The 26,597-nt window shown below is 49.9% G+C and overlaps 1 protein-coding gene across 5 annotated transcripts in view; it reads right to left on the reverse strand.

Annotated features, from left to right (window-relative positions):
- The window catches only part of DGKG (diacylglycerol kinase gamma), a 212,200-nt gene that overhangs the window by 14,745 nt on the left and 170,858 nt on the right, over positions 1-26,597 (reverse strand). For all 5 annotated transcript variants that reach the window (XM_051859167.3, XM_051859166.3, XM_051859165.3 and 2 more), the window contains 3 exons: positions 24,688-24,865; positions 3,717-3,837; positions 674-734 (listed from right to left, as the gene is read on the reverse strand). In XM_051859167.3, the coding sequence (XP_051715127.1) occupies positions 674-734; positions 3,717-3,837; positions 24,688-24,865 (360 nt within the window). The remainder of the gene's footprint in view (positions 1-673; positions 735-3,716; positions 3,838-24,687; positions 24,866-26,597) is intronic.

The following is a 26,597-nucleotide window of genomic DNA, read 5'->3' on the forward strand; positions in this document are numbered from 1 at the left end:
GAGCCAGGTGTCTCCCCCTGGTCTCCCCCGCAGGTGCAGGGGCACAAGCACTTGGGCCATCCTCCACTGCCTTCCTGGGCCACAGCAGAGAGCTGGACTGGAAGAGGAGCAACCGGGACTAGAACCCGGCACCCACATGGGATGCCGGCGCCGCAGGTGGAGGATTAACCAAGTGAGCCAAGGCACCGGCCCCAGTACTGGTTTTTAATATGGCACCTTAGCCCATTTATTATTTTGTCAGTATCTATATATTTAATATGAACCTCTTTCCTCTTTGAAAGCATTTAAATGTTGGCTTGTCACTTGCTTTCTGTCTTTTGTTATATTGATGGGGCTCATACATTTTAACTTCTACTAGATTTGAAAGGTGTGTCCTCTGTTTTTGGTTTCCCTGGTGATTAGCTGTGAATGATTCAAGTTGAGGTGCTGAAGGATAGGGCGGATGAAGGCTCAGGATTCACGGCCTAAAACCATGGACTTGTGGAAGACGGTTCTGTGTCTCCTCTGTTTTGTGATCGGTGTCTCGAAGTGCCAGACACTCCGTGAAGGCTGGCAGGGGCCTGCGAGGATGGCGAGTACAGTGGAGGAGGGGCTGCCCTCAGTGTGCGAAATCCACAAGTTCCTACCGAGCCACTGCCCCCAAAGGTGCAAAGCAAAGATGGCCAAGACTCACCGTGCAACGGGGCTGCATCCAGGGCTCCCCATCCACCTGCATCGGCAGCAGCTTGTTAGTCCTGGAACCCCGAAAAATGAGAGAACACAGTGAGCTCCTTGGAGGAGGGGGTAGTGGCAGTCAGGGCTGCCTACACCTGGGAGACCTTCTCTGTCCTGAGCAGTGTGTTTATAGTAGATTGCTGGTCTACCACAGGGATTCCAACGTGGCATGTCTGGGGCCAGCCCTGGCACCAGTGTTTTCAAAAGCACCGGGCTGGTTCTGTTGCTGAGGTCTGCCGAGCAACACCGCAGATGGTGAGTGCTGAGACCCCACAGCCAGGGTACAGGGGCCAACAGCGTGGGGGCCTGCAGCAGTGGCCACGGCTCCCCGCTGGGAACTGGGAAGGGCCCGGCCTCACTGAGGAATGAGAGATGGCATCAGGTACAGCTCAGGTCTGAGTGTGCCTTGCTTTGCACGCTGTCTGGAACACAGCACACTCTGGGGTTGTGTGGGCTGTGCACCTGGCTTAGCCGGGAAAGGGGTCATCCGGGAATGTTGTTCTGGGGAGGAGGAGAGGACAATGTGTGACCTTCCGGACCGAGACAAGGCTCGTCTGCATCTGGATTCTCACTAGGGGAGATGGAGTCCTAGGACTTCCTTTTGTGGAAGAGCTGGGAATTCCCTCCACAAGGCCGATGGGAGGCCTGCAGGCTGGGCGACTGGGGAACAGTTCCCACTCACTGGCTGGGAAGCCCTCACCTGGATTGGCAACTGTCCTGTTTCTGATTATAAAGCAAGAGGGGAAAGCTGTGTTTTGATGAGATGCTTCTCCCACTGAGACTGAGAATATTTTTTTATTTTTAAAAATATTTATTTTTTTGAAAGGCAGAGTTACGGAAAGAGTGGGGGAAGAGACACAGAAAGAGGTCTTCCATCTGCTGGGTCACTCCCCAAATGGCCACAACAGCCAGGGCTGGGCCAGGCCAAAGCCAGGGGCCAGGAGCTTCATGTGGATCTCCTCCATGGATGGCAGGGGCTCAAGTACTGGGGCCATCTGCTGCTTTCCCAGGTGCATAAGCAGGGAGTGTGGATCGGAAGTGGAACAGCCAGACCACAAACCAGTACCCGTACGGGATGTTGGCATCACAGGCAGCAGCTTAATCTGCTATGCCACAACGCTGGCCCCAAGGATATTTAATAACAAAGACAAATCACAGAAGGAAAAGAGTGGCATTTTGTTCCTGGGGTTAAGGAGAGTATCTGGGAATGCCCAAGAGGATGGGACTCCTGGCTTATGTCTTCCATTTCCATCTGTAAACAGATCTGACTATGAAGAGACAGTCTCCCTCTGCCCCACACCCACACACGGCTTTCTGACTTCTCAGGGAGCAGATGTTCTGTTCTCTGTGGCCTATGTAAGTTTTAGTTTAGGGGCCAGTGCTGTGGCATAGTGGGTGAAGCTGCTGCCTACAGTACCGGCATCCCATATGGGCACCAATTCTAGTCCTGGCTGCTCCACTTCCAATCTGGCTCCCTGTTAATGTGCCTGGGAAAGTCCTTGGGCCCCTGCACCCATATGGGAGACCCAGAAGAAGCTCCTGGCTCCAGATTGGCCCAACTCTGGCTATTGTGGCCATTTGGGAGAGTGAACTAATGGATGGACGATCTCTCTCTCTCTCTCACTGAATCTCCTTCTTGCTCTCTCTGTAACTCTGATTTTTATTTATTTATTTGAGAGGTAGAGTTACAGACAGTGAGAGGGAGATAAGAGAGGTCTTCCATCCACTGGTTCACTCCCCAGTTGGCCACCATGGTCGGAGCTGAGCTGATCCAAAGCCAGGAGGCAGGAGCTTCTTCTGGGTCTTCCACAAGGGTGCAGGGGCCCAAGTGTTTGGGCCATCTTCCACTGCTTTCCCAGGCCATAGCAGAGAGCTGGATCAGAAGAGGAGTAGCTGGGACTAGAACTGGCACACATATGGGATGCTGGCACTGCATGTGGAGGATTTAACCTACTGTGCCACAGCACTGGCCCCAATCTTTTTTCCTTTCTTTTTTTTTTTTTTTTAAAGAAAGTTACCATTTATACATGCTTAACTGGACCTGTTCTCCACTGGGGTCCTGGAGAATGGACAGGCTAAAGAGACACATCTGGAAAACAGGGTCCCTCTCACAAAATGGTTCAGAAAGAGGAAGGAGCAAAGCTTTGGGGAACAGAAAAGACAGAGCAGACAGAGGGAATGAAGAAAGGCATATACCTCCAAGTAAGAGACCCCAGGGCCCAGCTGTGGGGCCCTTCTGAGGGATGCCAAGAGCAGAGTGGGACCCTTGCCCAGGAGGTTCTGGGAGAAGAGGGTTCTGTGGTCAAAGACCTAGGAAAGCTGTATGCTGCAGACACCTCTAGGAGAACCCCCAAAGCATACTCGGCAAGGAATGAAGACTTCCACAACGCTCAGGTGGGGAAGCATCTTAGACAAAAAGTGACCAATTCAACAGAGGCTACTGGAATGGGAGGGGCCCCTCTGCTAGGCCCCACCTCTTCCAGGAGCCTGGCAGTGGCTGAACTGTGTGGTCCATACCTGGAGGAACTGTCATCAGTGGGCAGGTCTGCTGATACTGATGGGTTAGCAAAGGTGCATAGGAAACAGTGAGCAGAGCGGAGAACCTGGTTTTTATCAGAGTGTGCCCCGCAGCACCTGAGACTGACCCTGAGGACAGTTAGTGATAAAGACAAATAAAAATATGTTGAAAGGATTAAAACAAGTCAAGGAGTTGGATTCTTGGTTCTCTGGACCTCATAATTGTATGCCCCTGTTTATAGTTTCAGCAGATCATTTGAAGGGGCCAGAGTAGGCTGTGCCGGAACCCCCAGCTGATGTCCTGGATGGCTGCATGCTGTCCCGTTTGGGAAATGGTCTACAGAGACATTGCTTCAAACGTTATCAAGCATTTATCCTCCACTGTCCCTGCCCTGGACTCTGAAGATGGCTTCCCAGTTGTTTTGTGCAGGGATGTTTGGAGAGGCGCAGAGAAGCAGGGGCTGCGGGGTCATGAGGAGGCGTACCTGATGGTGACAGAGGAGCACTGTGCCAGCCTCCTGCCCGCGCTCTTCAGGCCGGTGTAGATCTGTCCCATCTCCATGGCTCCCTCAAGCCCCACCACTTCCAGGAGCTGATCGCCAAGGTCTGCAGGGGGAGACAGCGAAACCAGCGCTTTCAGGCCTTTCTGTTCCTCGGGCTGGCTCTGGCCAGGGGTGGGCCCTGGAAGGCCAGCAGTCTTTCCATGCTCACTCTGAACAGGGCATTTCCTCACGGGCAATGGACAGTACATGGACCTTTTCTTGGACAGAAGCCCAGCTCTAGTAAACAAAGGTTTTGATTCAGAACATGAACACACACCCAAGGAATAGATTGATGTATCAAGACACCTCTTCAAATGTAAAATAATATAAATTTCTTTTTTTAAATTATCTTACTTATTTGAAAGGCAGAATGAGAGAGAAAGGGAGAGACAGAAAAAGAGAGATCTTCCATCTACTGGTTTACGCCCCAAATGGTCACAATAGCCAGGAGCCAGGAACTCCAGCTGGGTCTCCTAGATAGTTGGACCATCCTCCGCTGCTTTCCCAGGCACATTAGCAGGGAGCTGGATCAGAAGCAGAGCCTCCCATTCTTAAACCAGCTCTCTGATATGGAATGCTAGTGACACACAAGGTGGTTTAACCCACTACAAAACAATGCCAGTCAACAAAATAATGTAAACTTCTTAAATAATTTTCAACCTCCAAGCTCAGTTAAAGGCACATTGGTTTGGGACCAAGACAGGAAGGAACGTTGATGGCAGCCATTCTCCTAGCCAGACCAAGTCTTCTCTCCTCCAGACATCTCAGTAACACCTTGGCCGGACTGATGATGACTGCTGGCTACCTCACCTCAACTCTGGCCTGTGGTAAGCCACTGCTGAACCAACCTTCTCGGACATCCTCAGGAGCTCAGTTAGGACACCGGGGGATTGATCGAAGCCAAGGAAAAGAATCTTTTACCTACAGTGGATTTTGTGGGTCCACACTGGAGGAGGAGGGGGCAGAAAACATTGAGTGCTGGGCTCGGAGCCACCGAGCCGATGGCCCCTGCCATGGTACTCATTCTGACTCAGAACCTGGGAGAAGCTTTCTACAGAGGTCCTGGGGCTTGGATTTTGCCTTCTGATTTCTTATGAAAGCAATGGCAGGGTTAACATTTGATGTTGGGACCAAGACTCATTTTTACAAGGCAACTTTTATTTATTTAAAACAGAAGGAGAATAAGAAAATGTTTAAGTCAGCTTCACTCTTTTGCCAATCAAGGCAAAAAGCACCTTTTTTCTTCTGGTAGGTTGTGACTAATCACTAAGGTTCTATGAATATCCACCAACTGGAAAATTGTATCGGTGTTGATGCTTTTGTTTATTTCACAGATGGCTTTTGTCTTCCAAAGTGCCTCCTGGTATAGCGCAACAGTGTTTGTTAAGACTGGCCAGGAGGTATTTGGATTTGTCTTCACTCTTTTGTTTATAAGGCTAACTATTGCTCAAAAGCATTCTCTTGATGGATGTATTTCTAATGAAGACAGTTAAACAAACCTTCCGGCTGCCCACACATATGTCGACAATTCCATAGTCCAAACTACCCGTGCTCATCGATGGACATCGGCTGCCAACAACTGCATCAGTCTCTGCGAGAGGCACAGCTTTCCCTGTCCACCTGCACCGACACTTTCATTCCTGCTCTAGGACTCCCTTTTCCACGGCTGTGAAAACACACTGCCTCCCTGCGCCCTCCCTCTAATGTGGACTTGGAATAAGAAGCCATAAAAGGGTAATGTTTGTTTAGGAGCAGGCTCCAGGCTCTCTGAGGGAGTTTGGACCTAATAAACCATGAATGTCTAAATCTCTACTCACTTAATTAGTTCCCTTCTTACCGAGGGGGTTGAATAACTGTTGGGTAGTCTTAGCTTACTGTGTCATTCTAAGGGTGTCTGTGAAAACCATGTGGGCGGAGAGAGAGAAAGAGAAGTACAAGAAATGAAGGTGGGCGGGGAGGGGGGAGGAGGGCAAGGAGGGGGGAGAAGGGAGAGGAGGGGGAGAAATGAAAACAGCGCATCTAGGGGTGAGGAGGGAGGGGGTGGGGAGCGGAGGAGAAGAGCGAACCTTTCTAGAGCTTTCTCTAGTGGCAGAGACAGATGTCTTAGAAAACGCTGCTCTTTGTACCAGCTTTTGGTATCTGACAGTGCTGTGACAGTTCAGTGTTTTCCCTCCTTGAAACAGTCTCTGGTAACAAAATGTTCTAAGAGGCAGGGGACTTAAGATACTCAAGTGCTTTAGCTTTACAATGTCTTGGTCTTTTAACAAATTTTCCTGTTGAGTGGCTTTAACTCTGGAGTTGTTATCACTTCCCACACATTACCTTGCTTCCTGGCTCCAGCAAAGAAGTAATGAAGGCTGATCTCATCAGCAAGGGTGGGTGGGGGCAGGGGCTGACACGGATGTGGGGCCGAGGAGATACAGGAAGGGGCTAGGATCTTGGTGTGCTTTCTGCCATCTGCCTTGGAATTTGGTCTCTGAATCTCCCCTGGTATAAAAAGCCCGAGATGCCTGCTGTCCACCCCTGAGACAAAGCTCAGCCTTCCTTCCTCTTCTCTACCATCGTCCATTCGCTCTTTCTTTCAGCTTCCTACTGAGAAGTCCTGAGATCCATCGTTTTACTTTGTTTCCCACACTTAGCCCACCAAAGCCTTCTCCTGTGTGATACCGATGAATGGCCTACAGTTAGGAGGGTGCTTCAAAAAGCCAATGGAAAGTGGAATTAGAAGGAATTTTATTTTGGTGCAGAACATTAGAAATCCACACGTATGAGAGGGATCTTCAAGAAGTTTGTGGAAAATGAGCATTATGGGAAAATCACATGGATTTCAAAAAAAAATTTTAGACCAAAATAAACTTTTACTTCCATTTTCCATGAACATTTTGAAGGACTCTCTTATCAGTTTTCTCTGGAACACATTATGGCAAATTCTGGCGTCACTTAACCCCCTCTATCACAGAGATTATTCCTCTGTCACAGAGATACTTAGGCACACATTAGATTTGGCACTACAATGAAAGAGAACAGAATGCAAGCCAGCATCAAGGTCCAAAGAACCACTATTATCTCAACCACAGAACCCAAGACGCAGACACTAAAGATTCAGAGGGTGATCTTGGCAAATCACGTCATCTCCATTTAGTCTTACACTCTTCAACTCACTCGTATCTAAGATGGAGTGTCTGTGCACCTTATCCAAGCAGAGACTCACTCCCTCATTCACTCCACAGCCACTGAGTGCCAGTCACCGTGTTAGAAATTGGAGGTATAAAATGTCCTCTTCTCGAGGGACCCTTGGTCACCAGGGAGACACACAGGTGGGTGTAGAAAAAGCTGTAATGGAACTCTAGGATCAAGGAAGCCTGAGTGACTGGCCGGCCAGGCAAGGTGCATAAGAAAACATGTCACACAGGCTTCAGTGAGATCCTGAAGGGTGGACACCTGGTGGAGGAGAGGAAGGAGACACAGGGATGAGCCCCCGTGTGGCTGGGGAGTCACAGGATGCAGAAAAGAAAATCATTTAGCAATAAGCCCAGCTGGCAATTTCACTGGAAAATTTAAAAAACCCTTTTTTCCTTAAGGATAATTGCTGTCCAGAGACTCCTCTGGGCCAGTGCTGGAGGAAGAGGGTCTCTGGGTCAGGCAGAAGCCTGTGGCGGCCCCAGAGCTGGGCCTTTCAGCATTGCTCCGGCTCCTCCGCAACCAAGCACATGCAGTGCTCTGTGGGTAAGAGAGCACTCAGCAAGAGCTCTCCAGGAAAGAAAGAAGATCGAGACTGGGAACAGGTGAGGACTAGCAAGAACACAGGAGCAGCTCCAATCTGGACCACTTGGTTCAGCCCCTGGTATACAGTTTTAGAAATGCAAATGGATCCGGTCTTCACCTCAACAAGAACCCTCAGTGGCACAAGCCACCCAAGTGCTGGGGAAGAGAAGATGCCACGTGGATCCTTTCACAATGATCATGCAGGAGACATTCTGGAAACAATTTGGGCAATTATAATACAATTCTAAGACTTTTGTGCTATTCGATCCACTAATTTCTTTCTTGGTATTGATCTTGAGAAATCACTGACAAGATCTAAGTTCTTCCAAATATGTACACTGTGGCATCATTTATGATAGTGAAGTCTCCCCCTCCCCCTTCACGCTTCCACCTGTAGGGGACGATTAAATAAAGGATATGGTCTGCACAGGACAGAGTTTTTTGCTGCTATTACAACATGTGCAGAGTTTTGATACCACTACATGTGTCTATGTTACAAGGTCGAGTGTGCAGGTGGGGAATAAGGCACACTGTCAACTAAACAAGAACAGGTAGAAAAGAAAAGAAAAAAAAATCCTAGCACAATCATAATAGTGGAAAGCTCTAGGTAATCAATACAGGTAACTTATTATTTGTGCTTTTCCAGGTGGTCCCTATTCTCTGTAAGTATGCATTAATGTCATAAGTTGAAGTCATCTGAAAATCTATCAGCCGCACTTTGTTTACAAAGATGAATTCAAACTCCCTGGCTTGATGCCCAGTATCCTTCCTAAGGCTGGGGGCTGCCTTGGCAGTTTCCCTTCCTGTCCCCAAAGGGCTAGGCTCCTGCTCCAGGCATCCCCACTTCTTCCCTCCCTTGTGCTCCCACAGGTGTGCTGCCCTTCCTTGACATGTCCTGTCTTACTTTTACTTGTCCATCAAAACTCCAGTCAAGTGTCATCAACTTCAGCCAGTTCCTCTGGACTGCCCCACCTGCAGTGTGATTGAGATCCACACCCTCAAACCCGTTCAGGTGGATGAGGCCAAACCGAAGGACAAGGAGATGGATGTCGGCCGTGTGCAGGAGTTGGCTGCAGTAAAACCTGCAGCGCCAGCTTTAGGTTGGGCAGGGAAGGAGTTGAAGAACTGGATGAAAAGGGAGAAGGCGAGGATGAGACCTGAGGAGTTCTGGAATGGTGGACTGGGACAGGAGGAGAGGCTGGGGAGTGGCACTGTGTGCAGCACCGGTCAGTGACAAATTCCACTGTGCGGCCGGAGGCGGGCAGCTGAAGCGGACGGGGGTGATGGTGGTGACTCAAGGGGAAATGAGGCGAGATCAGTGCTCTCCAATGAGTTAGCTTTAACAGCACCAGGGCTCGGGTGGTACCTCACACCAATTACATCGCAATGTGTGGGCATGGAAGCCAGCGTCAGGATTTGTTTTTAAAGTTGCCTAGGTGATTCCAAAACGCACACACTTTGGGGACCGCTTGGGTGAAGGTACTGGGTGGGTCATCCCCACTGGCCAGTGGCTCTCAGTGTCATCTTGAACTAGCAGCAGCTGCAGCATCTCCTGAGAACCTGTGGGGAATGCAAATTCTTGAGCTCCACCCCAGACCTACTGAACCAGGCACTGTGAGGGCGGGGCCCAGCAGTCTGTGTTCCAACAAGCCCCTGGAAGATTCTAAAGCACACTCAAGTTTGAGAACCTGAGCCCTAGGCAATAAAACTGCCCCAAACATACCCAGGAGCTGGAGTGGAGAACATACACAAGTCGCTTCCTGACTGCTTTGATCCAGAGCTTCCTCTAGCAACATCGACTTCAAAGTGCCGTTATGAGATTGAAATGGCAGAGCTGAATGGGAGAGTAGCTGGCACAGAGTGGGCGCACAGAACTTGTTCATTTCATTGTCCTTTTTCCTCTGCCCTGACAAACTCCCAACTGTCTATCTGCTGTGTGCAGGTATCCCAATAGATACTATTAGGACTAAAAATATTTTCTTAAATCCTCAGTGTTTGTGGAGTTTTATAGATCCATGCTGAGGCTAGAGATTCAGGCGAGCTTTAGAGTAAGTGGGCATCCCGCTTGGTCCGTTTCTTCCCTCTGTCGTCTTTTCCCTCTTCTACCTTTCCTGCCTGTTTTATCTCAACAGCCCCATTCTGCTTTCATTTGCTTGTTCTGCTCACTGTCAGGAGGAGAGGTCAGGGGTGAACACTGATCAGAGAGGCTGGCAGAGCACTTGAATCTAAGACACATCTGACCGGTCCACTCTGTGCTTCAGACCCTTGTGGGGGCTCTGAATGCCAAAGGAACTGTGTGCAGGTTCTTAATTAGGTGAGTAAATATCTCTCTGCTTGAAGAAACTCTGGTTAGCACCCTGGGCTACCCCGGGCTCCATGCTGGCTCCTTGTCTTGAACTCAGATTGGCGTATCTCTCCCAGTGGTGATGGCCTCTCCCAACTCCACTGGAGTTAAAGACAGGTTTCTGTTCTTGGTATTCCTAGCAACTAGCCCTGCCCTTGGTGTACCAGACTAATAAATGTTTGTTGAATAAACTGGGTAAGATAGATGCTTTAGTGCCAAAGGCTTTGACAGGTTTGGTCCGAAGGAGGAAAAAGATACTGATTAATAACAATAGTAATAACCGCTTACCCAGACTGAGCTGGGAAACAGGCTTTCCATGAATTAACTCATTTAGCCTCCACGTAACAGACATCCTGGTCTGGTTCCACCAATCTCTCTTACTGCATTACTTTTCCACCCATTCTCACGTGGGCTGCTGGGTTCTCATTAATGAAAATTCCATCATTTAAAATGAACGGGAAACTCTGGATATACAGGTGTCCTAATCTGGGCTCCTCTCTTGCAGTGCCTTTGGGAAGTGTGGGAGATCCTTGCTACCCTCAGTCCCACTCCCACTCCACTCTCCTTCCCATTAGCACACCAGGTCCAGATCTGGGGCTGCGATGGACCAGCCCAGGGAATCAAGCAGGGGGTGCCCAAATTTCCTCCTGCCGTGAGGACAGCAGTCACACTGCTTTGGGGCCCACTGAACAGCTTCTTTCTACTGTAGTCATCTCTTTAAAGGCCCTGTCTCCAAATACAGTCAGCCTCCGAGGGACTGGGGGTTACAATTTCAACACAGGAGGGCTTTTCTAGGAGAGAAGAGGGACACAGTGAGCCTGTCACAGGGACACTATAAAGCCCACTTCACTGGGTCACTGAGAACAAGAGACAAAAACTACAAAGGTGTTTTACAAACAGCAACGTCCCTTATTGCTGACGTGCGTGCAGAGGGTGTGAGGCGGAAGCAAGGATGCCAGTCCAGCTCTGCCTGCAAGGGGGCCAGGTTCAGGCCTCAGCGTCTAGACAGGTGAGCAGCGGCTGGCAGGCCTCTCTGCGGACTCCTCGTCGCCGCAGCCCCTCTCGGGCCTCCAGACTTCTGTGGAGACGGGCCACGTGCCTCTGGCAGCTCAGGCGCCCAAAGCCCAACAAAGCCGGGCACTGCTCAGTCGTCTGTGCTTCCTGCTGGCCCTGGCCGGCACAGATGAAACGCCGCTCTCGGCTAAAGAGCTTCAAACGCAGCTTAGAAGCACGGCCGCCTGAAAAAGACGTCTGGGGCGGGAAGTGGAAAGAGCCCCCAAAGACTGTTTCCTGGTCCTCTGCGGGGGAGGTGGCAGCACCAAAGGTGGGTATGGAAGGACGGCACTAACTGGCCATGCAGGGTCCCGTGTGCTGCCTGCCCCCATCTCCCACCTGTCCCCTGCAAGCACCAGGCCCACAGGCTCCCCAACCAGTACTAACTTGAAGGATCTGCCGGAGACCCTGACCCAGTTATGGGGAGACAGGTAGTGGGCCTCCTGCTAGCTAAACAGCCCAGGCAGGGGTGAGGGGCTCCTTCCTGGGCCTGGCTACATCCAGCACAGAGGATGTACCTGCAGCAGGTTAGGGAGCAAAGAGCGTGCATTTCAGACATGCTTGGGTGTGCATCCTGCTGTGTGGCCACGCACTTCTCGGAGTCTGTGCTGCCTTGGAGAAATCCAGCAACAGCAACTCCTTGGCATGGTTGTGGTGAGGTTTGCAAGGGCTGCCGGTAAGTGCCCGGTCTGGCTCAGGGGCAGCGGGGCACAGGAGGCCTTCAAGAGCAGTGGCTGTTCCTGCCAGGTTATATTTCTTAGGAAGGGAGGCCCCCAGGCTGCTGTCTGCAGATGATAATCAGTGTAACCAGAGAAGGAAGAGTTGATGGGGAGGAGAGGGAGGGATAGGGTGCTGAGGAAGAGAGACTATAGAGGGCAGAGATGCCCTTTGACCTTGCGGTTTGAGGGGCTGACCCTCCTGGCAAGGGAAGCATCCTTACTTCTATTCCTTTTACTCCAAAAGACAGACAATCCTACAATGACCCAGTTGCCTTCTCTTGTTCCTGAACCAAACCACGTGGCCCTGGAGGTGTTTCAGGCATGAACTTGACACCGCTGGTCCCACTGGGCATCCTCCCTTTGGTGCATACCCTTGACACACTGGATTGCAGGTTTCTTTCCCTCTCAGGGGTCAGTAATGTCTCACCGGGCATCAAAGTGGCCCCAGGACATCCAGTGGCCTCCAAAGCTGGAGAAACCAATTGGAAGGTAGGAGGAGGCAGCAGCGGTCAAGGGCTACCGCTCTCAGAGCAGGGAGACTGTGGGGCCTGTGGGCAGGGCTAGGGTTGTGGTTTCCGCTCTGTCTCTGTCTGATCACATGACCGTGGCCAGGTCTCACCTCTCCTTGGGGCCTCAGTTTCCCCTGGTTGGGCTTTCTGTCCTCAAGGGCTAGTTGAGCTCTTCTCACCAAGATGGAGGCTGGGTTTTCTGACAATCTAGCTGTTCCCACACTGGTAGAAGACAGAACACTGAGAGTGGTCCTGCAAGGAGGCAGGAGGGCGAGCACGTACAGACCCATGACAGCACCACGGCTGGGCCCCGAAAACCCGTGTGTCCTGCCCTGCTGTGGCTATATCCTCTGGGCTTGGCCAGGACTCTGAACCTCTGTGCCCGGGAGACAGGAGCAGGGGGCGCGCGACCGTGGGCTGTGTAGTGGGACCCTTCCCAGGAAGCAAGGGGCTCCTGGATGCTCTGGAGCCACGCCTGACCTCATGGTGCCTCTAACAGCAACCGAGGCTGAGGTGGTGGGGAAGCCGCGGGAATGCTGACCTGCCGGTTCCCGCGAGCACCACGCTGCGCAGACTCTGCCATGCCTGGGTGTTTACACAGGTTTTTGTTTTATTCCTGTGGCCACTCAGTCAGAAAATGCTATCCCAGCCTAAGAACATAGAGATTACTCTCTCAATATATAAAAAAACTGGAGACTCAGAGAAATGACTGCATTGGTCTACTATCACACAACCAGTGTGGCAAAGCTGGAATCCAAACCAAGGCATGTCTGACTCAAAAAAATCTCAAAGGACTCATGGCAGAGACAAAATACCCTGGAGTGACAGGATACCTGAGGACAGGAGGGGGAGCGTGCAGTAGGGGTGAGCCTTGTCGCAGCGCCTCCCAGGAAGACTTCTTGGTCACGGATCCTAGCGATGGGGTGCGGGGTTCTGAGGCTGGGAGGTAGATGCTGGCTGGTGTATTATTCAACACTGCTTTATGTAAAGGAGTCCAAGAAGCTTCAACTCCTGGTATCGTGCATATAATCAAAGATGGTGAGGCTTTCCAGATCAACTCAAACCTGATTCACAAGCTGCCGTCTGTAAGGGACGTAACCAGGATCCACACTGACCAGAACAAGCCCCAGCACCCAGCGACACTGCCAAAGTTGGAGGAGAGTTGAGGTAGGGAGGGTTCCCCCTCCCCGCTGGTAGTTGAGGAGCAGCCAAGATTGGAGAGGGAGAAGTGGGTATTGTGGAATGCGTGGAAAGAATCCTCTGCTTGGAATACCAGGACTTGGGCTCCAGTCCCAGATCCACCAATCAGTGTGGCCTTGGACAGGCCCATTAAGCCCCCCGTGGGGGAAGAAGCAGGGAGGAACTGCCCATGTGGCTGCGGACTCCTGTTCATTCTTCCTCCTGGGCCTCTGACTCCCAAATCAAGGCCTTGGGGTTGTTGCTTGAATTCTGCATTTGCCTCATCCTCGGTCCCCTTGCTGCCAGCTCCTGGCCCGTTCTTTGGTCCAAACTGCAAAGGACTTTCAGCTCCTATGGCTGCTGAGAATCCTCCGTCTCTTAGGACTCCAAGGCTCACGTACCAATGTCATGATGCATCACTCAAGGGTCTCCATCTTTCTAGTCTCCTTTTTGCTACTTCTGTGGGCTAGTGCCCCAGCCTGTGTCCCCTGTCTCTCATTCAGTGTCTTTTAAAAATCCTCCCACTGGGGCTGGTGTTGTGGTGCAGTGGGTAAAGCCTCCACCTGCGACCTATATGGGTACAGGTTCATGCCCCTGCTGTTCCACTTCCAATCCAGTTCCCTGTTAGTGGCCTGAGAAAAGCAGCAGAAGGTGGCCCATGTGTTTGGGCCCCTGCCACCCTCATGGGAAGCCCGAGCAGAGTTCCAGGCTCTTGGCTTCAGCCTAACCCAGCCCTGGCTGTTGCAGCCATCTGGGAAGTGAACCAGTGGACAGAGGATCTCTGTCTCTCCCTATCTCTGTAACTCTGACTTTCAAATACATATTCTAAAAAATAAAATAAAATCCTCCCATCTTTAAGTGTTAGCACACACACATCCTATGTTATCCACCCAACCTTCAAATATTTATTGATCACTTTCTAGGGGCATGGCACAGTGTAGGGGTTCAAGAACATGATGAAGGAGAAACCTCTTTTTCTTGCTTTCAACACTCTTAAGATACTCACTGTCTCTGCTACGGTACTTGCTGATTATGCCAGTATTAAATTAACACGACTATTCTACATATATTTCTTAGAGGTAGGTAGACTGTGAACTACTTAAGGTCTGGACCCTGTCATCTTCTTGTTGTATCCTCTACAGCACCTAAGGCACCCAGGTTCTAGTGCATGTTTGTGTGATTTTAGCCCAATCACTTAACCCCACTGAGCCTTGCTGTCCTCAGACCTAAAAAGGATTAAATAATTTAATATGCAAAGTCTCATCCCATAAAGAAGTATTCAATAATTCACAGCTCAATACATACGCATGGGCTGATTAAGAAGGTTAAATGTTGCCATGGCTGAATGTTTATGCCCCATTCATATGTTGAAGCTCTCATTCCCCAGAGTGAGAGACTTGGAGGTAGAGGCCAGGTGGTTAAATCATGGGGGTGGCACCCTCGGGGATGGGACTGATGTCCTTACAGTCAGAGATCTGAGAGAGACGATCTCTCCCTGTGAGGACACAGCAGGAAGTGCTCAGCTGCAAGCCAGGGAGAGCTTTCACCAGGAACCACGCCGGCTGGCGCCCTGATCTTGGAACTTCCACTCTCCAGAACTGTGAGAAATAAACTTCTGTTGTTTAAGCCACCCGGTCTATGGTATTTTGGTATAGCAACCCAAACGAAGGCAAACATGTCTTGCACAACATAGAAACAAACCCAAGAGACGCCAATGTACAGGCTGTGCAGAGCGTGTGGCCAGCATGGCACTCTGCTGTGGGATGGGTCTTGCCAGGTGTTCAACTTACAATGCCCTAAGCATTGCTACAGTGCAACAGAGACTGGTTTGGGGGCCAAGGTAGGACAACAGAAGGGACAAAAGCTACAATGTCTAGTCCTGCCAGAGAGCCTAGTCTTCTAGAAGTTTCTTTTGCATGTTCGAAGTGAGTTTCCTTGGCTCTGTGGTTCTATTTTGAGCAGCAAACCTCCAGAGGTAGGAGTTATGTGGGGTTCAACTCCAGCTTGAACCTGTGTGAGCAAGTTTCCCCTCTGCAGGGGCTAAGGAGCCTCCTGAGGCACAGGTCCACCTCACCAGCCCCTTCTAGCTCCTGGGGAGGGGAGGAGGGAGCTGCAGGAGGCAGGGGGTGGGAGAGGAGAGCCAGCTGGAGTCCAGTCTCCTTCATTCAGAAGACAGGAAGGATAGAGGTTGCATCACGTGAATTTCCAGAGCTGGGTCATGGCCAGCCAGAAGTGGCAGGGATGGGGTGGGGTTAGGGTGTGTGTTCTGATGAATGCAGAAAGAATTTCACATTTGGAACACAGTGACTTACTAGAATCCAGTCCCAGATCCATGAATTATTATGACATAGGATAGGTCAATTAGCCCTCCAGGCCTCATTTTTCTAATCTATGGAATATTTTCTTGGCATTTTTGGGGATGGGGGAGGATGGAGCCAGGACTGCTGGCGCTGTGGTGTTTCTGTAACTTCACTATACATGTGATCCCCAGGGAACCCTGCTGAAATGCAGGTACTGCTTCAGCAGATGTGGCATGGCATTTGACATTTGAGAGTTGCATTTCTAACACCCTGGTGATGCTCCACTCCTGGTTCAGGGACCACGTGAGGTTTCAGCACAGGCATTGGCCAACCATGGCTTGAAGGCCAAACCCAGCCTGCCCTTTGACGTTGTAACTAAATTGTATTGAAACACAGCCATGCCCATTTGTGAACTGTCTATGACTGCTTCAGTGCTGAGTGGACAGAACTGAGCAGTAGCACCAGAGATGGAATGGAAAGCCAAAAGCCAAATGACTTTCATAGTTACTATGTGGCTCTTTATGGAAAAAGTTTGCCAGCCCCTACTCTTAGAGGACCGAGGACTGGTCTGGGTGGGCTAAAAGACCCGCATTTCTGTCTGGGTTTGGGCAAGGGCAAGCCACTTCACCTTGCTGACTTGATTTCCTTATCTAGAGGATAAAATGATCTTTAAGTTTCCAAGAGGACTATAATTCTGGGAGTTCAATGCTATGCTGAGAGCTGGTGCTGTGGTGTAGGAGGCTAAGCCTCTGCCTGCCATGCCAGAATCCTATATGGGCGCTGGTTCAAGTCCCAGCTGCTCCAATTCCAATCCAGCTCCTTCCTAATGCACTTGGGAAAGTAATGGAAGATGGCCCAAGTGCTTGGGCCCCTGCACCCACAAGGGAGACCTAGAAGAAGCTCCTGGCTTCAGATCGGCCCAACTCGGGCCTTTGCAGCCATCTGGGGGGTGAACCATGGAATGAAAGACTTTCTCTGTCTCTTCCTCTCTCTCTCTAACACTGCCTCTCAAATAAATAAAAAGAATCTTTAGAAAAAATAAGAAAGAAATAAATAAAGAAGGAAAAACAAAAAATCACAGTTTCTATAGAAACAGGCTCCTGAGAACCAGGTGTACAATTTTCATCTGGAAGCTGCAGAAACATACGTAGCCTAGCCTTGCAGAGCCCAGCCAGGTAGCTCCTGCCAGATGCCAAGACAGGTCTGTGGAGACCAACCACAGCTATGGCCTGGTGCAGAGACAGCTGGAGATAGAAAGGGGAGAGTGAGGATTGGAGGCAGACCTCTTGGGCTTCACTTTGGGCTGATGCTGGTTATGGGGGCCTGGGATATGGCATGCCAGTACCGCTCACATGGCTTCCGTTCTGCTGAGAGAACAACTGGAAACCACCCCCTAGCTCACCAGTCCATGTGCCCCTGCCTTTGGCTGCTTTTGGTTAACCAAAGATCTTAAAGAGATTTCACCAGGCACAGGGATACAGAAGGGATTATGACATCTGGGGCTGCTAGAGGAGCTCACAGTTTGGTGGAAGAGGCACCAACTAAGTAAATAAATAAGTATAAGCGCTTCACGAGCCAGCTGTGAAGGGAAACATGGGGCCTGGCTCTCTGGCTTGGCCAACAGGTGAGCCACTAACAAGGCAAGGCACACAGGGAGGTGTGCTGGCCGAGGGGGAGGGAGTGTAGAATGGAGGAAACAGTGATTACTTGGGGTGGGCTGCTTGAACGACTGAATGACAAAGCTGAGATTTCCCAGAGGCCTGTGATCACTGAACAGGAATGACACGGATGTTGCCATAGTTACTTCCCAGAGAAGGGGAGTCTCAGTCGCACACCCTCAGGGCCCACCACGCTCTTTAGGAGCCACTCACCTTGCTCTATCCCTGGAGGCTCCTGTTAAAAGCTCCATTTTTAGGTACACTTGTATTTTCTCTCAACCTGAGAAGAGCAGTGGCTGACTATTGCTCACTACAGTAGTCAGATCCCCAATGAATGGGAAAATCGGGAACCTACAACCCTGGACAGCTCCTGAACCCACAAGGCCATGATCTGTTCTGCTTCATAAAAGTTAAAAGAAAATCCCAAGAAGCAGTGGACTGCTGGCCCACAATTATTCTGGTGTGTCAGCTGAGCTCCAGCTCCTGTCCAGGAGTGTGACTCTGAGAGGCAGTTGTATGGTGTCCTGTACCTTCGCTTTGGGGTTCAGGGCATGGTCTGCCCAAGTGGTGAAAATCCACATGGCACACTGCAGGCATGCAGAAGAGCAGGGTCAATTGGCTTTGCAGCTGGAGCGTTTCCCCTTCCAGGCAGGGTGTCCACGTCAGGAGGGCAGATCTGGTGACTGTGCTTGCCTGGACAGGGTCCGAGTCTGCTCGGCTCTGGGCTCGGAGTCCCGGCAGGAAGGCCCCTGGTGATCTGTGCGCCTCGCTGGGACACGGGGAGTCATGTGACTTTTTTTCTTAGCCCTTACTGCAGTTCCTAATCATTCGCCTGTCGGTGGGCCTATTTTATTGAGGCCTGGCTTCCCCATTCTCCCATGGCTACAGGTGTCTGCTGAGTTTGTTCACCACTGGACCCTGGGGTACAGTACTTGGTAGGTGCGTGGTAATTATGTGTTGAAAAACTGACAAAAAGACTGTCTCCACTGCTGGGAAAATGACTCAAAAGTGAATACTCCACCAAGAGCGTCTGGTTTCCAGTCTTTGTTTACTAAGAACCACTAAAAGTATTATCCAGTGGAAGTCTGGGCAGGTTTTGCCCTACAGGTTTCGAGCCTTTTCTGGGACACTCCACTTTCAGTTCAAATGGGATTGACTGAGAAATCAGAGATGAATGCTGCTTTCACACCAGACAGCCAGAGGGGCCCACGCAGCCTCTAGGCTGCCGCTGGCTGATGCTATCGTTTGATGTGCCCACAGAATTTGTGTGTTGGAAACTTGCTACTCATATTCATATGCTGATTGGAGGTAGGGCCTTTGGGAGGTAACTGGGATTAGATGAGGTCATCAGGGTGGGGGCAGGTGGCTTTATAAGAAGAGGATAGGAGACCCAAGCTGACGCACGCTTGGTCTGTCTCGCCATGTGAGCCCTCCATTATGGGATGTTACTGCAAGAAGGCCCTCACGGGATGCCAAGGAGATGCCTGCACCACACCATGAGCCAGGTAAACTCTTATTCTTCCTAAGTCACTCAGTCCGAGGAATTTTGTTTAGCAACAGAAAATGGGCCAAAACAGTGCGACTGGGGGCAGGGGTGGGGATCAGTGAAGGGCTGGGGAAATAGGTAGGAAGTCTCCGCATTTGTATTTCCAGCTGGGGCCAGAAAGAAACAGAGACAGAGTTCCCCAGGACTTTGCTTCTTAACCTCAACGGGGATTGATCCAGCTTTGTGCCTTGCCCTTGGTGCTTTACTTGGACTCAGGACTTGGCACCCTCTGCCCTCACCATGCTTCACTGGACAGCTAGCTTGGTTTAACCACCACCCTGGCAGCAACAGCCAAACACATGTAAGCATAGTGCCAATGAATCACCCTAGAATTACAGGCTGTTAGAGCCATAGGCAATTTAAAGATAATCTCAACCAAAATTCTGAAGAAGAATGATGTCCTAAGTTTGTTCCCCTTTTAATCATATATTAGCTATCTTCCACTTATCACCTGTCAGTAATTCTAGATCCTGTTGGTCAATGCTCATCAAGTTCCCGGTACTCTGTTAAGTACTACACATGGATGATATCACTGAACCCTCGAAACAGTGCTGAGGGAGAGAGAACACAATTGTTTCCATTTCGTGAGCATTGAAATGCTGGCTTGTAGAGGGTTTAGTGGCTGACCCAATGACAGGTGGTCGGTGATGTAAGGCCTGGGTCTTCTGAATTCTATTCACTGACTCTCAATTTCCCACCTCTAAACTACATTAAGATTACTTATTTGAAACTGGCCAGCACATCTTACTATCAATTGAGTTTCTAATGACTCCATGAAGCTAAGTTCTCAGCCTCACAAACATTCACGTTCACTCTAAGACTTTTCCCTCCAGGCTCTCCAGTAAGTGCCTGTCCCGACCTATTCTAGAATCTGCTGGCCATGGCGCTGGCAGACTGCAGGCAGGGCTCCTTCCCTTCTCTCCCTTCTTCCAGCAGACAAATCTGCAGAATATGTGAGCTAGCCACGGTGGGAGGCTTTGGAGGGGACACAAAGATGAAGAGCTGCTCCCCGTTTTCCAGGTACTGGCAGGGGAAAGACAGGAGAACACGCATGCCTGTGACACAAGGCAACCCGCAGTCAACGTGTTGGTGAGACAGAAATCCCGTGGTCTGTGAATTCGGAGCCTGGACTCACTTCCGGGGAGCCCTGAAGGCCCGGCGGGAGGAGCAGAATTTCCACAGGCAGATGCGGAGACCTTCCTGGACTGGGTCTGAATGCTTCCTGTGTTCCGAAGCCCTAGCTTGTGCAATACACACAGTAGGCTCTCTAACAGACTTTCTGGTTGGACACTAGCCACTTGGGGTGAGGCTAGGATTCATGACTCTGGGTTATGATGTCATTATTGAACATAAATGGTCTAAGTCTCACCCCTTCTCTGGATTTATATTTACAAACTATGGAACAATGGCATGGAGGGGGCTAGATGCAGTTTTGCTTATGAGTTTCTGATTAGGATTACATTCAGCTAAAACATGAAAAATCATTTGCAAGCCAAAATGAAATGTAAATACAAAAGACTATTTCTCACTATTCTTATTGTTGCAAAACTAAAAATAACTAATACAATGTGCTTCTCATTTAACCAATAGCTTTTTTTTTCTTTTTTCAGTAACTGAGCAGGGTCAGGCACTGAGGATACAAAAAAAAAAAAAAAAAAAAAAAGGAATAAATACTCAGCTCTGTCCTTGGGATCTGAACTAGGAAAGGAGACAGCAGGGACAATTGGCAGCATAAATGTAACGTGCCAGGATGAAGTCTGGGCTGGAGGTGGCAGGAGTTTTGTGCTTTCTTAGTGATAGTGGTAATGATAAAGTAAAGAACTTAAGAATCAGAAACCAATTGTCATGCTCCAGCATAAGGAAGGAATAACAGGATGGGGAAATGTAAAATAGTTTGAGGTTATACTATGTTCCAGGCACTTTCACATCCATCATCTTCAAAATAAACTCACTATCATTATACCCATAATATAGAAGGGCAGGCTAGGTCACTTCCCAAGGTTTATAAAGCTAGAAGATAAAAGCCAGAATTTAAACCCACGGCATCCAAGAATAACCTGGTGCTTTTCCTGGTATCCCTGACTGCTTTCTTTTCAGTCATTGTTTCTGTAGAATTCTTTCCACACTAATATTGAACAATCTTCTTGGATTGTTTCTCCCAGGAGAAAGATGGGTGTATGATGAGAGAGAGTTGATAGTAACCCTTGTTCTGTCACTTCCTCTTTCACTTCCCTCCGATTGTCTTTCCTGACTGCCCCCTCCTCCAATCCCCAAGAAGCTACTAGGGAGGGAAGAGCCTGCAGAGAGGGCGCCACCAGCCTGCCCATCCCAACACAAAGCCCATGGAGAGAGGAAGAAATTTGCAAATAATTCTGCCTAATGAATCCACACAGGTTAAAATTTGATTTTGCCTGAATTTTGTGGAGCCTTAGGGAATCTCAAACGCAACTGTCGGAACTGCTAATTTTACAGGTGAAAGAAACAGAACTCTACAAAGTGAAAAGAGGTGCCCGGTGTCACTCACGGGCATGAGGCAGAGTCTGGACTGGAACTCGGGTCTCCTGACCCCCAAGCCAAAGCTCTGCGCTCATCAGTTGACTCTCCAGTTTTTCCCATGAACAACTCAACTTACATTAGCAGATGGCTCAGTGTTGGTGTCTCTGCGAGGCCCAGGAGCCAGGGTGCTCCTTGACCTCCACTCTGATCAGCTCATGTTCTCATCTTAAGAACAGGAAGTGGCTTTGTTTTTAGCTCTGAAAGCACATTTTGGGGGTGGGAGAGGGGGATTTGGGGAGGAGAGTTCCGGTACATGATGGTCAAGAGTGGTCAGCCGACGCTTCGCTCTTGGTTGAAGAAGGGGAAGATACAAGGGCAGACAGTTAGGGGAAAGATGAAGGTTGTCCTTGCGTCCTAACCAGACATGACCTCAGCCAGAGCTCCCCAAGCCCTAGGCCAGGGGCAGGCGAGGACTCTGCTCTGGTCATTCCGTCTCTCTTCTGACAGGGCAGGACACCAGAGTGGAGGTTCAGGCAGGAGCTTCAGGGTGGGAAACTTTGTAAGAACTTTATACAACCTCCAGTGCTTCCCCCACCCTCTGCTGGAGGCCACAGCTCCCTTGCCAAGGAAGGAAGGAGGAACACTTTATTCAGTTTAATAATTTATACAAATTGAAAAGTTTACTGTGTGAAATAAAGGGAACTCAGGAAGACAACACAGAAATAAAAATTCCTGAATCTCCTCTTAGAGCATGGAAGTATGGAGATGCTTTTAAAAAATTATTTATTTATTTATTTATATACTTGAGAGGCAGAGAGATGGCGATAGAGGGTGAAAGACAGGCAGAGAATACCTGTCCACTAATTCATTCTCCAAATGTCTGCAATGGCCAATGCAGGGCCAGGTGAAAGCCAGGAGCCAGGAACTCAATCCAGGTCTTCAGCTACTCCCAGAGTCCCCACTACTAGAGGCCTCCCTGCTGCCTTTCAGGATCTGTATTGGCTGAAGATGGAATTGGGAGTGCACTTCAATAGGGGATGAAAGCATCTTAACCAGCATCTCAACTGCTAGGCACAATGCCTACCCAGAGGTACTCTTCTTAATAACCTTGCCTTGGAATAGAACGACCTGATTGTCTAATAGATGGTTGTGAAACAAGCAAGCACCCCCTCCCTTTGAGGGCAGCCAAGTCGTGTCTCCTGCTGCTAGGATCACATCTGACCTTAGCACTTATAGTCTGGAACGTCAGAAAGCACAGACCCCGATCTAGAAATGCTAGGCCTGGAAGAGACTGCGGGCATTCGTCTCTACCAGAGCTTCCCAAACCTGGCAGTGTATCAAATTCATTACAAATTTAGACTTCCAGGAACCAACTCAGAGATTGATTGGGTGGATCAGGACTGGGGTCCAGGAATCTTCATTTTCAACAAGCAAGCCCTGTTTAAGAACAGATTATGTGACTCAACCCTATTCATCCAGCTATCAAAGCTTTTACATTGAGACCCTGCTTACACAGCAAAGAAAACTGAGGTGCCAACAACGAGGTTGGTGGCTGCACTTGGAACAGAGCCTGGTTACCTGCCTGCTGGTGTAAGGTCTTTCTTTGCCAATGACCTTACACATGGCTCCTCTCCCCCCAGCTCACCAGCCCACTGAGAACCCATGAGGACCATTCAGTCCCCATTTGGCTCACTGGTGGGAATGGCTGGTAAGGGTTTGGGCTGAAGGTAGTTTGAAGGGCATTCTCAGAAGGCTGCGTCCTGTATTCTGGTGTGTTAAAAGCAGAAGGCTCAGCTGATGGCCCTTACGGCACACTGCCCGTTGTTCCAGACAGACAGAACAGTTGGTTCACGGTGGAAGCAGCCGGCTGTGCTAGAGGAGCCAGAGTGGTGGGGGCAGACTGAGGGAAGGGGAGAGGAGGAGAGATGGAGTCTGAGTTGGAACTGAGGCCAGGCCATGTGGGCCCTCTAGGCCGCATTAAGGCCTCTGGATTTTACTCTCAGCCACTGCGGGATTTTGAGCAGAGTGGCACAACTGGACATATTTTCACAGGGCGCTCTGACGCAGTGGTGAGCACAGACTGTACACGGCAGGCACAGAAGCAGGAATTTAATGAGGAGGATCTGCAGTACTCCAGGGGACAGAGGGAGCTGGCTTGGCTCAAGCTTGTGGGAGTGCAAGTGGTGAGAAGTGGCTGGATCCTGGGTGATTTTAAAAGCAGAGCTGGGGCAGTTGTGGGGCCTAGTGAGATACCTGTGTCCCACAGCAGAGTGCCTGGGTTTGATGTCAGCTCTGATCCCTGATTCCAACTTCCTGCTAATATGGACCCTGGGAGGGAGCTGTGATGGCTCAAGTGGTTGGATCCTTGCCACCCTCATGTAAGACCTGATTTTAGTTGCAGGCTTCTGGCTTCAGCCCAGCCCAGGCTCTGCCTTGAGCACTTGGGGAATAAACCAGTAAATGGGTGCTATTTCTCTCTCTCTTGCTTTCTTTTCATAAGATAAATATTTTTTTAAAAGTAGTGCTAAAAGATTATCTGATGGATTAGATGTGAGATAGGCAATAAAAAGAGTCAAGGATGGTGCCAGGTGTTTAGACTGGAGTCTCCAGCAGTTGAGACGGTGAAGTTTTGGAGGAGGGATGGCAGGAGTTGTTTTGGACATGTTGAGTTTATGGTCTCTGTGGAACACATAGGGCAAACGTGGCACAGGCTGCTGGATACTGGAGTCAGAGTGCAAGGGGAGGCAGCCCACAGGCTTTGCGGCACCGTGCACACACACGTGGTGTCTGAATAAAGCCTCAGCATGGATGGGGGCCTCCAGGTAGCGAGTGCTGACAGAAGAGAAAAGGGACTGCACCTGGGGACTGTGCAGCATCAAGAGGTCAGAGACAGAGGGAGCGCCCAATGAGGTAGGAAGACCAGGAGCAAATGGAGTCCTAGAAACACAGTGGGAAAAATGTTTCCAGGGAGTGATCAGCTGGCTCCAATGCCCCAGACAGGAAAACTGAGATGAGGTTGAGAACAGACCATTGGGTGTTGATGGTGGGGGGGGGGGTGGAGGAAGTGATCTTGACAGGAGCAGCATTTGCCTCCTAACCTCATGGACATCCACAGTTTGCTGACTGCCATTTTGGATTCCCTTATTGTGAATTTTATCTTCTCAATTAGACGGTAGAGTCTGCAACATCACCGATATTAAGTCAGCATATCCCTAGAGCAAAGGGTCCTGAGTGGGCTGCAGGGCCTTATGGAGCCTGCTATAGGCCCCGAAATGGTTTGCTAACAGTTCCCCTAAGTGACCCTTCCCTGAGGCACTGCCCGAGAGCAGCTGTCCTCATGCTTACCTTGGACACAGAATTTCAGTTCCTTGGGGTCAGTGATACCCTTCCTGCTTTCCCGGATCACAGCCCGGTTCTTCTTGGTTTCTCCCCAGAGATTGGTGCCTCCGTACATGCTGGGAATGTTGAGAATGGCAATGCCTTCGAGGAAGATGTTGCTCAGGTCCACTCCAACCCCATCGCACTACGGGACAGAGAGAAATGGCCATCTATTAGTATCCTCAGTGTACTGCACCACAGAGGGCTGTGTGTGGGTGGGTGGGTGGAGGAGGAGGAGCTCTCTTAGTCTCTTAAAGGATTTGTCAAGGGGTGGGGGGTAGCCCAGCAGCTAAGATGCCACTCGGGATGCCTGCATCTCATATTGAGGGCCTCTATTCAAGTCCTGACTCCACTCCGAATTCCGGCTTCCTGCTAATGCACACCTTGGGAAGCAGCACGTGATGACTTGAGTACTTGAGTCCCTGCCGCTATGCGGGAGACCAGAATGAGTTCCCAGCTCCTACTTTCAGCTTGGCTCAGCTCTGGTCACTGTGGGCATTTGGGGAGTGAACCAGTAAATGAGAGATAAATCTCTCTCTAAATTCAAATAAATAAATTTTTAAAAAAATAAAGAAAAGGATGTGACAGGTCCTCAGCTACCGCCCTGTCACAAGTTGAACCTTGCAGCAGAGTAGCTCAGGCTTTAACTCTTTGGGATGGGGAGGCACAATCTTAGTCAGCTCTGGGGAAGACAGCACAAGGCTCCAGGGATCACGGATAAATCTAGAAATGCTTGATGGGCAGTTCCCAGGTCAATTGCCAACCTGTTCCCAAGGCCAACTTCATTATCATCAATTATGCCTCTGTTTAACCATTGTGAAGATTTAGAGGGACAACGAATACAGAGCCTAACACATGGTGGACTCTTAACCAACGACAGCAAATTTTCATTCTCCCCCATCTTATTTTGTCCCTCATGTGAGAGGTATAAGATTCCCATTTGGAAGGCATTCAGAGCTTGCTGTCTCCTGTATCTGTATTGTAAGTGCAGTGTTGGCACGTGTGCTTGCTGAAGTAGAGCTTCTTCATCCAACCTCCACCGCTAGCACCCCTGCCAGGTACAAAAGGCCAGAGGCTTGAATCTGCGCGTCTCACATGGCCATACAGCCAGCCCGCTTGGGCACCATGCTCACTGACACAGCGAGAAACAGATTAGCTTTGTTCCTCAGGACTACAGGCGCCTTACTCCCTCTACAGAAGGGGAAAATGCACCCGGAGAGATGAGCTAAGTTGTCTAAGATTACACAGCTGAAAACAACAGGGCAGCGTTTCAAACTTGGAAGATTTGTCTGCAAAGTCCATGCTGTTTATCTCGCTTATAGGGAAAAAGGCAAAAAATCAAGCATGTACAATAAATCTCCTCTATCTTTGAGGTTACTGGCTGCTCTGGTTTGAATGTTCTCACCAAAATTCATGTTGAGGGGCTGGCATTGTGGTATTAAGGTTAAACCTTGGCCTGCAGTGTCGGCATTCCATATGGGTGCTGGTTGGAGTACTGGCTACTACACTTCTGATGCAGCTCCCTACTAATGTGCCTGGAAAAGCAGTGGAAGATGACCCAAGGACTTGGGCCCCTGCACCCACGTGGGAGACCTGAAGAAGCTCCTGGCTCCTGGCTTCAGCCTGGCCCAGCCCAGGGCTATTGTTACCATTTGGGGAGTGAACCAGTGGATTGAAGATCTCGATCTCTCTCTCTCTACTTTGCCTTTCAAATAAATAAATAAATCTTTTAAAAATTCATGTTGAGATTGAACTGCCATCTTAACAATAGTGAGAAGCGAGGGCTGTGGTTGGCATGTGGTGCAGAGGCTAAGTCAACACCTGGAATACTCAACATCCTATATTAGGGTGCCTGGCTGGAGTCTCAGCGACTGCTC

The sequence above is a fragment of the Oryctolagus cuniculus genome, chromosome 4 (genome assembly GCF_051225735.1).
Source record: "Oryctolagus cuniculus isolate XC-2025 breed Fujian yellow rabbit chromosome 4, ASM5122573v1, whole genome shotgun sequence".
NCBI lineage: Eukaryota > Metazoa > Chordata > Mammalia > Lagomorpha > Leporidae > Oryctolagus > Oryctolagus cuniculus.